The sequence below is a fragment of the Equus caballus genome, chromosome 24, assembly GCF_041296265.1.
Source record: "Equus caballus isolate H_3958 breed thoroughbred chromosome 24, TB-T2T, whole genome shotgun sequence".
NCBI lineage: Eukaryota > Metazoa > Chordata > Mammalia > Perissodactyla > Equidae > Equus > Equus caballus.
Window position 1 is genome coordinate 47,614,086 of NC_091707.1, and position 13,077 is coordinate 47,627,162.

The 13,077-nt window shown below is 38.3% G+C and overlaps 1 protein-coding gene across 38 annotated transcripts in view; it reads right to left on the reverse strand.

Annotated features, from left to right (window-relative positions):
* Nucleotides 1-301: 301 nt before the first annotated feature.
* Nucleotides 302-13,077, reverse strand: part of CATSPERB (cation channel sperm associated auxiliary subunit beta) — a 138,969-nt gene continuing 126,193 nt past the window's right edge. For 34 of the 38 annotated variants that reach the window (XM_070249419.1, XM_070249398.1, XM_070249405.1 and 31 more), the window contains 5 exons: nucleotides 9,601-9,711; nucleotides 8,242-8,377; nucleotides 6,507-6,607; nucleotides 5,738-5,812; nucleotides 308-781 (listed from right to left, as the gene is read on the reverse strand). In XM_070249419.1, the coding sequence (XP_070105520.1) occupies nucleotides 581-781; nucleotides 5,738-5,812; nucleotides 6,507-6,607; nucleotides 8,242-8,377; nucleotides 9,601-9,711 (624 nt within the window). In that variant the 3' untranslated portion in view covers nucleotides 308-580. Of the gene's footprint in view, nucleotides 782-5,737; nucleotides 5,813-6,506; nucleotides 6,608-8,241; nucleotides 8,378-9,600; nucleotides 9,712-13,077 lie in introns of all 38 variants that reach the window. The other 4 variants (XR_011431954.1, XR_011431952.1, XR_011431953.1 and 1 more) reach the window with 2 other exon arrangements.

The following is a 13,077-nucleotide window of genomic DNA, read 5'->3' on the forward strand; positions in this document are numbered from 1 at the left end:
TTCTACAACCTGCATGTAGGTCTGTGAACCAATGCCTCACCTAGATGCTGTGTTCCTCCAACATCCCTGAGAAGGGGTCATGTTTCCCTTTCAGGCACTACAATCTGGTTTTGAAGGTGCTTCGAGAAACCCAAATGGGTTCATCTTCAATTCCCATGAGGCCTGCAGACGAGCCTCCTTCCCCACCCATCTCCCCCCGCGTGGCTGCCTTCCATTCCGACTCCTCTCTGAAGAGAGCAGCGCTGGTGTTCTGAGCCCACAGAATGGGCTCCAGTCAAGAAAAGCCGAAAAACACAGAAAACCCATTCCACACAGAGATGACTACCATTTTATATTTTTCTAAAAACCTCACGGAAGATCCTCCATATAAGTGTTGACATAAGACATTTTCTATACATTTAAAATAAAAGAATGGATGGTAAACATTGACAAATAGCAATTTGAGTTATAATGGTAATTCTGTAGTTTTAAATCTAGTTTTTATATTAACGTTTACATATATTGTTCTAGGAATTGTCTAATAGAACTAGGAAATGAAGAGAAAAGTACGATTGTTGTTCATTCATTACTCAGATTTTCATCAATGAGTCGGCTGATTGGCATTAAAATTGGAAAAGTTCACTTTGTTTCTTCGAAAGAGTCTTCGGAACACATTCCATGGGTGGATGTTACGTAGTTGAAACATAAATGTTATAAAAATTAATCCCCCCAACATTACAGCTGCTGCGACGGCAATAAGTGTGTGTCCTGGAAATGGCAACGGTGCTTCATCAACATAAATCTGTAACAGAAAAAGCAAAGTCTTTAAGTTTTCTGAATCTAGTCATTTAAAACACTGAACTTTACATCCTTCCCACAATGGTGGAGACACTATTAATCTCTTAGCAAACTTCTGCCCCGACTTATGTAGATATTCAGCAGCCACAAATCTTGGCCATCTGACAAACAACAATTTGCACACAATAAAGAGGGGATAAGAATTCTATTTATTATCCTGTGTCTTTAATGGCAGGGGTAGGCAGATAATGCTTAGATGGCAGGAAAACGTTCTATGTTCGTTACAGGGGGATCGGCAAAGTGCCGTGGGAACACGGTTAGGGCATACCTGACCACCTAGGGTGGACAGGGAATGCGCTTCCTGAGCTGGATCCTGAATAAGCGGGTTCAGAGAAGAGAAGAAGAAGGGACGTTCCAGGTAGGGGGAATAAGCATGAGCTCTTTCAAGCTGTCACGTCTCCTTAGAAAATCCTCTACACCAGTGATGACATAGGGAAATTTGTGTATTCCAAATATTTCGTCTGCCTCAATGGATAATCAATAAAAACAAGATCCTAGAGGAGAGAGAGTATCACTGACAGAGAGGCACACAGACGTCTTTTTCTCTGAGACACGAGGCAAGGATGGGTGCCATTTTATGTTCAATGTAGAAGGGAGAGCATAAAGGGAGGAAGGTGATTCAAGCCCTTATGTTCTCTCTGTGCAGTGGAAGCAAGATCATCTTTTGAGGTAGAGAAAGTGGAGATGAATGGAAATAGGACAGAGGGAATGTGGAAAAATGCTAAAGACAAGAAAAAGAACGGATAAGCTGCTTCAGGGAATGGCTCAAGTTAAAGTCACCACCATCCTCCCAGTGACCCAAGGAGGTTATTTCTTTTCTTAGAGTCCTTATATGCTATCAATTCTTTTTCAATTCCTCTCAGATTCCTTCTTTCCATTCCACTTTCAATGCTGCTGTTGTGAACTTTATCACCTCACTTCGTATAAATAAGCTAATCTAATAGCCTCCTTTCTATGCTGTCAATCGATGTTGACCTAATAACATTGCCAGATTAATCCTTGTAAAACATCAGTCTGTCTACATAACAATTTTTTTTAAAGTGAAACTAAAAGAATCTTGACCATACAGAACTGGTACCAGAAGTGGGGTGTTGTAAGCAAAGGAGTTTAAAGGGTAGACCTGGTCAAGTGACGTGGAAAGCAGTGAGAAGTCATTCTTTCCAATCTGGGAAGATAATTATCTCTATGGTAACAGATAAGCTGGTTTAACCATCTCCTCTTGTGCTTTAGAGCTCAGACTATATGCCCAATGGTCCTGGAATTATCGGGGATTTGATAGAAAGCTGTTAGATATCGAATGTGATATACTACTTGTGGTCTTGATGAGAGTTCTACAAGATAAAAATCTTTCTTTTAAACTGGACCATCAGAAGAGGTTGCATAATTAGCTCTGCTAAGAAAGATCTAGTCTGTTTGTGGCCAGTGAGAGAGACAATTGTGTGCTACATGTAATTACAAAAGTGAACTTGCTTTTCTATGTGCAAATTGGGAAGAACCAGAGGAAACAATCCATTGTGATCATAATATATATATATATTTTCCCGTCTCTCTGTTTTGCTTGCTCAATGTTGGATAACTGCCCTCATAGTCCCAACAACCCTCATGGCTGACAGCAGCTCCTGGGGCTGCAAGATTCCTTGTTCAATATCATTAAGAAAGAGCAAGTCCACGTCCCAGCATTTTGAGCAAAAGTCCTGTGGTTCACTCTGATCGGGCTGCCATAGAGCATTGCCTTTCCCTGAAAACCTTTTTTCAAAAATATTTAATAGCTTCTCATTGCTGACAGGAACGTTCTAAAGTTTTCCTTCTGACATTCAAGATCTTCCACAATTTGACCCTAGCCTACCCACCTTCTCATAGATAACCTTACATTCCAGCCAAATGGATAGAAGCTACTCAAGAGATAAGTTTTCTGTTTTCCCATATCTGTGTTTTCCCATATCTGGGCTTCTGTTCCCGCCGCCCAGAGTGCCTGCCTTACCCATTTCTACCTAAAATGAAATTTTAGCCACCTTACTACACAATATGAAAATTTCACTTGCTCAGTTAAGCCATCCATGGCATTCCCAAGAGTAGAAACCTGTATCACCTCTGAATTCTGTATTCTCCAACTAAATTGCTACCTCTAAAGTTTTTAAAAACAGTTTTTCTTCAAATATTTCCCTTCCAACTTTCTTTGACTATCCAAATATTCCACGCCATGTCTAAAAAAAAAAGGTTAAACCCCAGAATCATAAAAGAGTATGTTCTAGACACAATGTCTCTTTACCACCAAAATACTTCAGTTTGTATTTCCCTAAACACAAAGAATTCATTTAAATAACCACGGTGCAATTATCAAAATCGAGAAGTTAACACTGAGACAATGCTATTATCTAATCTACAGACCTTATTCAAATTTTGTCAGTTATCCCAACAGTGTCCTTCATGGTGAGGGAAAATCCAGCATCATGCTTGCATTCCGTTGTTTCAGGATACTTTCTAAAGCAGATTTCCACAGTCCCAAGAAACTTTATGACCATTTTCTATCGTTTCTTAATGATTCTCTTCCTTTATTAACTGTGCAATCACTTCCTAATTTTTCTTTTACTCATTTTTACGGCCCTTCTTTCATTCCTGAAGCTTCATTTCCCTCTGTTGACACTTCTTTTCAGCCTTAAGAACTTCCTTAAGCATTTTTTTTTAGACAATAGATTATCTTACTTTTCTTTCATCTGAGAATGCCTTTATTTTTCCTTCATTCCTGAAGGATATTTTCACTAGACGGAGAATTCTGGATTGACGGTCCTTTCTCCCCACCCTACTTCTGCCCCCAGCACATTAAAGATGTTGTACAACCTTCGTCTTGATTCTATGATTTCTGAAGAGAAATCAGCTGTCATTCGAATCGTCATTCCCTTATATGTAGTGGTTTTTTATCTGGCTGCTTTCAAGATTTTTTTCTTTATCTTTGATTTTTAGCAATTTGATTATGATGTGTTTAGGCATCATTCCTTTAAGTTTATCTTGTTTGGGATTCATTAAGCTTCTTGAATATGTAAATTTATGTCTTGACTAAATTTGGGATATTTTCAGCCCTTAGTTCTTCAGATTTTTTTTTCCAGCACCAATCTCTTTTTCCTCTCCTTCATAGACTCTGGTGACATAAATGTTAGACTTTTTGATACTGTCACATAGGTCCCCAAGGCTATTCTTTTTACAATCTATTATCTTCAGGTTGAATTTCTACTGATCTAGTTTCAAATTCACTGATTTTTTTCTCTGCCAGATCCATACTGCTACTGAATTCATCCAGTGATTTTTAAACTTTAAATATTGTATTTTTCAGCTCTCAAATTTCCATTTGGTTCCTTTTTATAGCTCCCACTTCTCTGCTGAGAATCTCTCCCTTTCCCTTTCCATTTATTTCAAAAGAGTTTACCTTTACCTCATGGAGCATGGTTGTAAAAGCTGGTTTAAAATATCTGATAATTCCATTTGTTGTCATTGGCTGATTGTCCTTTCTCTTCAGAATTGATTACATTTTCTTAATTCTTGGTTTATTGAGGAAATTTGGATTGTATCCTGGACATTTAAGATATTACGTTGGGAGACTCTGGGTCCTGTTAAAAATTCTCTGGAAAATGTTGATTTTTTGTTTGTTTTAGGAGTCCATCACACTGGTTGAGTTTGGATCACAAGTCATGCTTTACTGTCTGTAGGTGGTGGCTCCAACATCAGTTCAGTTTTCAAAGCCTTTGCTGTGCTATTGTGTCTGCCTGGTTCCTTTGCCACTCAGGCGTTATTCTGGAACTTACGTGGTGTTTATATTGTAGTTTTATTTTGACTCCTTTACTATTCTTCTTTAAGTGTATTCTGCTCCTGTGATCCTTGGTACTTATGCTAGTTCATATATGAGGAATCTCCTTCTCCAGCTCTCTTCTCTTAGGGATTCCTCCCACCCTCCCTACTCCCAGAGGCCCTTTTTCCTAGTCCTCTGGGAAGAAAGCTGGGATTCTATGAGAATTTTAGCCCCCTGTACTATTGTGCTGTTCCCTGAAACTGGGGCTGCCTTTGTGACAAAGAGGTGAAAAAAGAGAGAGAAAAATAATGGGAATTTCCTCTCACACTCTTCATATGACAAGTGTTTCTCTTCCTAGTTTATCTATCTAGGGGGATGAATTTCCCCCCAGGGTCTTGGGTGTCTGCACTGCTGCCGTGGCCACCCACCCCTGCAGTTGTGTAGATCCATTATTGGGCTGGCCTTGGGGTGGGGCCAGGATAGAAAAAGGAAAGGGGAAGAGGGAGGGAGAGATTAATTTTGTTTTTTGGTAATATGGCATCAGTATTTGACGATGAATGAATCATTGATCAATTTAATCAAATCCTCATTTCTTCCCACCCCCCACAGGCAGCAGATGTCATTACATAAATAAGCAAAAATGAGTCATTGCACATCATGTGGTGATTTGGGGACACTGATTTTGGCTCTCAATTCTTTTCAATTTTGAAAGCTTTGGGGGTATTTAAGACTCTACCATTACAATGCAAATAACCAAAGGGAGGATCATATTGGAAACTAAAATGTTACAGCCATGTGTCTCTGTCAGGAGGTGGGGGTGAGAGGAAGGGCATTAAAAATCAGAAACTGACCTAAATAAGGAAGGTGGAACAATAACAACAAAAAAGTACAGGCACTTAATAAAATTTCCACAGCATCCATCAGTCCTGCCACCTGTCATGCGCCTTAACCCCGTCATTACTGACAATGTCACTACAAGTCTCCAGGATCCTCTGTCTCCAGGCCTTGTCCATCACACAAATTCTACCATTTTTTTTCCCTTAAGTTTCTCTTGGACTGACGCATGTCATGTTATTTCCCCAGCCATCACCCCACCGGATACCTGCGCATTCACTGTACCTGAAATTCTTCAACTAAGTTACAAAAAGTGACCCCCGGAACAACTGACACTCTGAAGTGAAAAAGCTCAGATCCCTGTGGAAAAAAACACACCTGGTCATTAGCAGCATTGACACTTATGTCCTTTTAAGTAAAAAAATACACTGGGGCTACTGTCCCTCTAGATGTTGCCTAGAAAAATTCCAGTCACCTTCCTAAGGCTTTTGGGCATACACTTCATGGATCAAAATAAAAACACAGGGAGAAGGACGAGACTCTAAGATGAGGGATTCAACAGCTGATGCTTTTATTTGTAGAATGATGAAACAGAAACAAAAAACCTAACATGGCCTTGATGTGTACTGTGGGCTAATCCTCATTTTTATGGTTGTGATTGCCTTCTAATTTTTATTGGTTTTCACAACAATTCCCTGGATTATATCAACTTCATATGTTCTTATGGGCAGCTATATCCAGGTGAAGAATATTGAGCCCGTTTTCCCTCTAACTTTGGGAAACACCCTTTCTGCTCCACCTTAATAGGTAATGTATTAGTCTTGCCTATCAGCTCAAAAATTAGTAAGTTAATGTTAAATTCAACTTTCAGATACCTTTAGAAATAATAACATCAAGGGAAACGGAGAAAAAATAAACACTCTCTGCAAACTTTAAAAATGCTATTTCCACCATTCGTGGATACCTATACCTCGAAACTAAAACCAAACTTTGTTTAGACATATACGTTTTATCTAAATTCAAAACAGGACAAACAAAAATGCTGTCAACTCACCTTTATACTTAAGTTGAGGCCTGAAGGATTATACACCTGGGCATGAAGAATCGGTTCTAAGTAAAATTTCAATTTGCTTACAGTTTCTGGTACAGTGTGTTCTAAAAGTACATGAAGTATATTTTAAGCACACTGACGCTGTTTTCTCATTTTGCACACAATTTGTTACATATATTAAGGTACAATGAAAGATTCCATTCCACAACATGGCTGAGTTATCCTGTTCTTTCAATTCTGCTTTAATTTGTGGAAGATGTATTTAGGGAGATTAGGTCTAGAATTTGATATTGCATCTCCTCGGGGGACTTGTCAAGAAGGACAAGATCCCTGACCCCCTTAACTCAGGCTGGCCCCTCCTTCCAGCCCCACGCTCACAACCAGTCCTGACTGGCACATGCTTTCTGTCTTTGGCAATGAGATAGTTTCAGAACCACCTTTGTGGATGGTAGGTGATTTTCAGTAAGGGGGCAGAAAAGTTCCACAATAGAATCATTTAAATCTTTTCCAAAAGAAGGGATCAGTTACTCCTATCTTTCTCATGATTCTTTCTAAAACCAGATAGGCAGTGTGTGGGTTAGAAATTGCAGCGGTGTAATGGTACATGAGATCTAAAAGAAAAAAGAGCTCTGATTGTAGCATTTGTCAGTTTCCATGGTGTCAATATTCTCACCCAGTTTCAAGCTCACTTCAAGCTACCAATGGTCTAACCACCAGCATGCAAAATGCGTGAACATTTAACAATATTTAACAATCGGTGCTCAAAAGCCAGTAAGAGCAGTCTCCAGCACAAGACAGAAAATTAGCAGTTTTCTCTGCTGGACTTTTCATTTCAAAAATGTATATATTGGGGGGCTGGCCCTGTGGCCGAGTGGTTAAGTTAGCGCGCTCCGCTGCAGGCGGCCCAGTGTTTTGTTGATTCGAATCCTGGGCACAGACATGGCACTGCTCATCAAAGCAAGCTGAGGCAGCATCCCACATGCCACAACTAGAAGGACCCACAACGAAGAATATACAACTATGTACCGGGGGGCTTTGGGGAGAAAGAGGAAAAAAAATTTAAGAAAAAATGTATATATTGGGCAAAGTAAGACTCACTGAATATCAAATATCTGGATATTTGGTAACATATTAATGACTGATCAAAATTTCATTTAATTCTATTGATCTATTGATCAATTGCCTCAAAATATTCCTACAAGAACAAACATAAAATGTGCAGCAAAAAGTTGTATACATGAGATGCAATTGAATTGTGATACATTTCATTTTTCTTATTTAGAAATTTTTCTGCACCTTCTCAATTATTTTAGCATACACCTTTTAAGAAATTTTGCTCGTATAATTAGATGATAGGTCCTACAGATTATCGGGCAACACCTTTTATAACCTCCTCTGTAACATTGCATAAGCAATGGAAGGGGACACCAGACCTACGTGTAGCACAAATTCAGTTAATCACTTTTGTTACTAATCTAGAAAATGGCTTTCAAAATATGTTACAGTTCAAATTCCTCAAAAATGCGGTTATGCCATAGAACCCAGGTCACTGGAAGTGATGCTAAAGCATGCGGGAACCTAAACGAGTAAAGTGAACGGCAATGTTCCAACTGATTCGAATTCTTCTCCAAAGAATTCCTGGCTGTCTCTCGTGTAAACAGGTTTTGTAAGCCACTTATCTAGGTAATAACAACACGACTTAAAAGACAAAATAATTTTAGGAGAAAGCAAGCCCTACTTAGTTTCCAGTTCCGCCTCTCATTCACTTCAGTCACAGTCACTAGATACGGACTTTCCAGTGGGATGCGTCCATCCTCACTGTGAATTTCCAGAGAAATTGGATACTGTGTAACTGGAAACTTAAAACGAGGAACCTAAAATGCAAATTCCAAGAATGAATGTAAATTCGGAAAATTCAATACTAGTCTCATTTCCCGGTAAGGAGTGAATAGATATATTCCCAAGAGTTTGGCTAGTCTACACGAGATGGGCTTCCTGGGGTTTCTACCTTCTCAAGGCACGAAAAAATAATCCGTGTTACAGGAGAATCAATGTGAACTCCAAAAGTAGCACACAAACGTTGTGGTAACAAAACTCAGAACTTTCTGTTGGCCTTTTTTACAGGAATTTACTGTGATGGTAGCCAGACTTTTTTGGCTGGCCCATATCCCACAGGTTCTGCACGAATTGTTCTTGCCCATCTCCCTGACACCCCTCTCCCTGCCAGCCGCGAACTTTCAGGCACACTCTTTAAACTCTGGCTCTGGAGTCAGAGTTCAAATCTGCCTCCATCACACATTAATGATTGATCTTTGGCAAACTATCTGGCTTCTCTGTGCCTCAAATGAAATGAGAAAAATCACAGAGAAAGCCTAGAGCAGGTTAGTAGATAGGAAATGCTCAAGAAATATGGTAATTCAGCAAGGGGGGAGCTGTAGAGGTATATAAAAGCAACCCTCCTAATTTATTGAATGCTAACTCTATGCTCAATATACTCTTATATGAAATCTCTTAATATAATGCTACCTATAGTCTTACAAGGCCTTTGAAACAGATCTACTTGAAACTTATACTAAGTACACCCCTAACTCAGCTAATGCGAACACTACCAGTAACTCGATAGACCTTTAAATTCTTTGAGACTAACAGAATGAAATCTTTCACACAGAATCCACTCTCTTAACCAACACATTATATGTCTTCCTTGATTACAAGAACTTCAACCTTTGTTTTCCCAGAACCCGATACACATTAGATACTCAATTTTGAATGAATCAATATTCACCACAATCTAGTGTAGTGTTTGGTTACAAATTGTTTTCATATAGATACATGCATGTGTGTTTGTATATATCTCTATAAAAACCTGTAAAATGGACAGAGCAGTGTAGGTACTATTGTATTTTACAGATGAGGTTAATCAACTTGTCTGGGGACATTTCAATCCAGATCCTCATAACTCTCTGTCATATTTAGTTCAATGTCATAATAAGACATTATTTCTATGTCTCAGTTTTCACGTTTAACCAAAATCCTTATTTCAAAATCTTATTAATATGAGAGTCCTCTGTCTTTAGATAATTAAAAATTATCTTACTTTTTCTCTGCAATCTGAGAAAGCAACAGCATGCGATAATTTCTGATCCTGTGTGCAATTACATTCCTCCCGAGTAGACACGTTAGCACACTGTTTGAATTTTCCAGATTTCTGCAAATAGAATTAACATAGGTTGACTTGCTTTTTTTGTGGCAGGATTTTTGCAAACTGAGTCACATGTTCAATAAATATTTGGTCCCTGAGTGAATAAAATCCCTGAGAAGTTAAAAGGGAAAAGAAATCCATTAATAATAAAGTAAGAGTAAAAATACAGTATTTTTGAATTTGGTCTCTTCGCTTGGTAATTGGAACCCAAGGACCACTCAGCTGCTTGCCATTTTACCTACGGGCTGTTGATGGTTAAAATGCATGGGACCCAGAAAAACTGTGTCATCTGAATGCAGTATATCAGGACTGCCAACTCCCTGCCCTTGGCCCCTCCCATTGTGAGCGTGAAAACAGAGACCTAAAAGGAGCAGACTTGCTATGGCGGGGGCGCTGCAGACTACAGAACAAGCTCCAGACCTACTATTTTGTGCCTGTCTTTCCTCATAGTATTCATCAATGATATTTAAAATCTCCACTGTAACTGTCCGTTTACCGTTCATTTTTTTACTTGATCCCTCTTGCTAGAGATTGGTTTATTATTATTATTATTAATTTTTTTTTTTTGAGAAAGATTCGCCCTGAGCTAACATCCGCCACCAATCCTCCTCTATTTACTTAGGAAGACTGGTCCTGAGCTCACATCCGTGCCCATCTTCCTCTGCTTTACATGTGGGATGCCTGCCACAGCATGGCTTGATAAGCAGTGCATAGGTCCGTGCCCAGGATCCGAAGCTGTGAACCCCGGGCTGCTGAAGTGGAGCAGGTGAACTTAACCCCTGTGCCGCCGGGCTGGCCCCTATTATTATATTTTTTAAGAACTGGCTTTTGATTTTGATAATCAAGTCTATTTTTTAAAACGTTATCCTTCCTTCTACTTTTTTAAAGATTACTATCTCTCCCTCATCCCTTTGCTTCTTTTTTTCTTCTTTTTATTGAGATAAAATTCACCATTTTAAACCATTTTCACGTGTACAAGGGAGTTTTAGTATATTCACAATGTTGTTCAATCATCCCCACTATCTAATTCCAGAATGTTTTCGTTGCCCTAAGAAGAAACTCCGTACCGATTAGCAGTTACTCCCCATTGCCCCCTCCCTTTAGCCCATCTATTGATTTTATTTTTTATCTCTATCAATTTTCCTATTCTGGACATCTCTTATAAACGGAATCATACAATATGTGGCCTGTGTGTCTGGCCTCTTCCACTTAGCATACTGTATTTGAGGTTCATCCATGTTGCATCATGTCCCAGTACTTCATTCCTTTTTATGACTGAAGAATATTCCATTGTATGGCTACAGCATATTTTGTTTATCCATTCATCAGTTAATGGACATTTAGTTGTTTCCCCTTCATGGCTGTTATGAATAATGCTAATATGAAGTTTTCGTTCGAATATACATTTTCAATTCTTTTGGATATATATTTAGGAGTGGAATTGCTGAGTCAGATGGTAATTCTGTATGTTTGACTTTTTGAAGACCCGCGAAACTATTTTCCCCAACAGCTGCACCATTTTACATTCTCACCAGCAATGCATGAGGCTTCCAATTTCTCCACATCCTTGCCAACATTTGCCATTTTCCATTAAAGAAATTATGATAGCCATCCTAATGGACCTGAAGCGGTATCTCACTGTGGTTTTGATTTGTCTTTCCCTAACGACAAATGATGTTGAGAGTCTATTCATGGGCTTGTTGGCCCATCTCTATACCTTCTTTGGAGAAATGTCTATTCAGGACCGTCATCCAATTCTAATTGGGTAGTTTGTCTTTTTGTCGTTGAGGTGTAAGAGTTCTTTATATAGCCTGGATACTAGGTCCTTATCAGATATATGATTTGCAACCATTCTCTCCCATTCTGTGGGTTGACTGCAATTGTTCTGAACTCCAGATCAATCTGGAGAGAACTGACCGCTTTGCAGCAGTGGATCCTCCCATCAGGAGCATGTGACATCTCTCAATTAGATGTTTTTTACGGGCTTCAGTTAAATTGTAAAATTCTTTTCATACCCGTCTTGCACATATTTTCAGGTCAAATTCTACATCTTTTATTGGTTGTGTGGAAATGAAGAGTGGGCTGTTTTTCACTATAGCTCCTAACTGGTTATTATAAATAGATAGGAACATTATTGATTTTTCTTTGTTGGTCTTATATTCATTGGGCTACATTAATAATTATTATTAGCTTAATAGTTTGCGAGTTGATTCTTCCATATTTTCTAAGTAAATAATTATATCTGCAAATTGTGAGTTTCATCTCTTTCCAATATTTATACTTCATTTATTTTTGTCATATTGCCTTAACTAGACCATACAGAATGAAATAAAATGGAAACGTTTAATTGTGACTGCTTCTAATACTTAATTTTATATGATGTTTGATAGATTTCTCACAGATACTATTTATCAGATTGAAGAATATTACTTCTATTTCTGGTTTGCAGAAGCTTAACGAGAAATGGGTGTTAAATTGTACCTGCTATCTTTATGGCCTCTGTTGAGATTCTTTTTCCTTTAATTCATTGATAAAGTGAATTATTTCAATGTATTTTCATATGCTCAAACTTCCTCGCGTTCTTGGAGAAGCTCTCCAGACTCCTGGTCTACTGCAGTTTTAGATACTGATGCATTTGATTCCCCAGTATTTTATTCAGGATTTTTGCGTCTATGTTCATAAGTCAGACTAGACAGAAATTTAGGGGAGGGTGAACTGAAGAGAGGTGTGTATATATGTACTATTTTTCATCATTTTTTTGTGTTTTTAAAATTTGAATTTTAATGATTTAAAGTTATCAGACGTGGACTGTATTAAACCTTTTTAAAACTCATCAAGACTTTATTACAAAATAAAGTCACTTGTATGAATATTCCATGTAGATTGAAAAAAATGTGTATTTTCTGCCCAAACACACACACGTATGTCTGAATATGAACTGTAATATTCAAATTCCTTATAGACTGACTTGTTCTTTTGACTACTTGAGATGACCATTTCTGAAAGAGTTGTGTTAAAACCTCTTGTTATCATTATGTATTTGTCAATTTTTCCTTGTATTTCTATCGGTTTTGACTTTATATATTTTGAAGTTCTGATATCAGGCACATAGAGCTAGATTAGCAACACACAATCTGTCTCAGAAGATTTCATTTCCCTACTCACTCATCTGCTGTCTGGTTGGGTCCATTGAGCTATTCAGTCAATCTCCTGAGCTGTTCCACTGAGCTCATTTATAATCTCCAACACCTTTTTTGCAGGTACGATGTCTCCAATTTTTTTCATGGCTGCAATATTTCCTTGAATCATTCTGAAATAATTATTACACTCATTCTAAAGGTTGTTTCTAATGATGATATTAAGTCTGTTTTC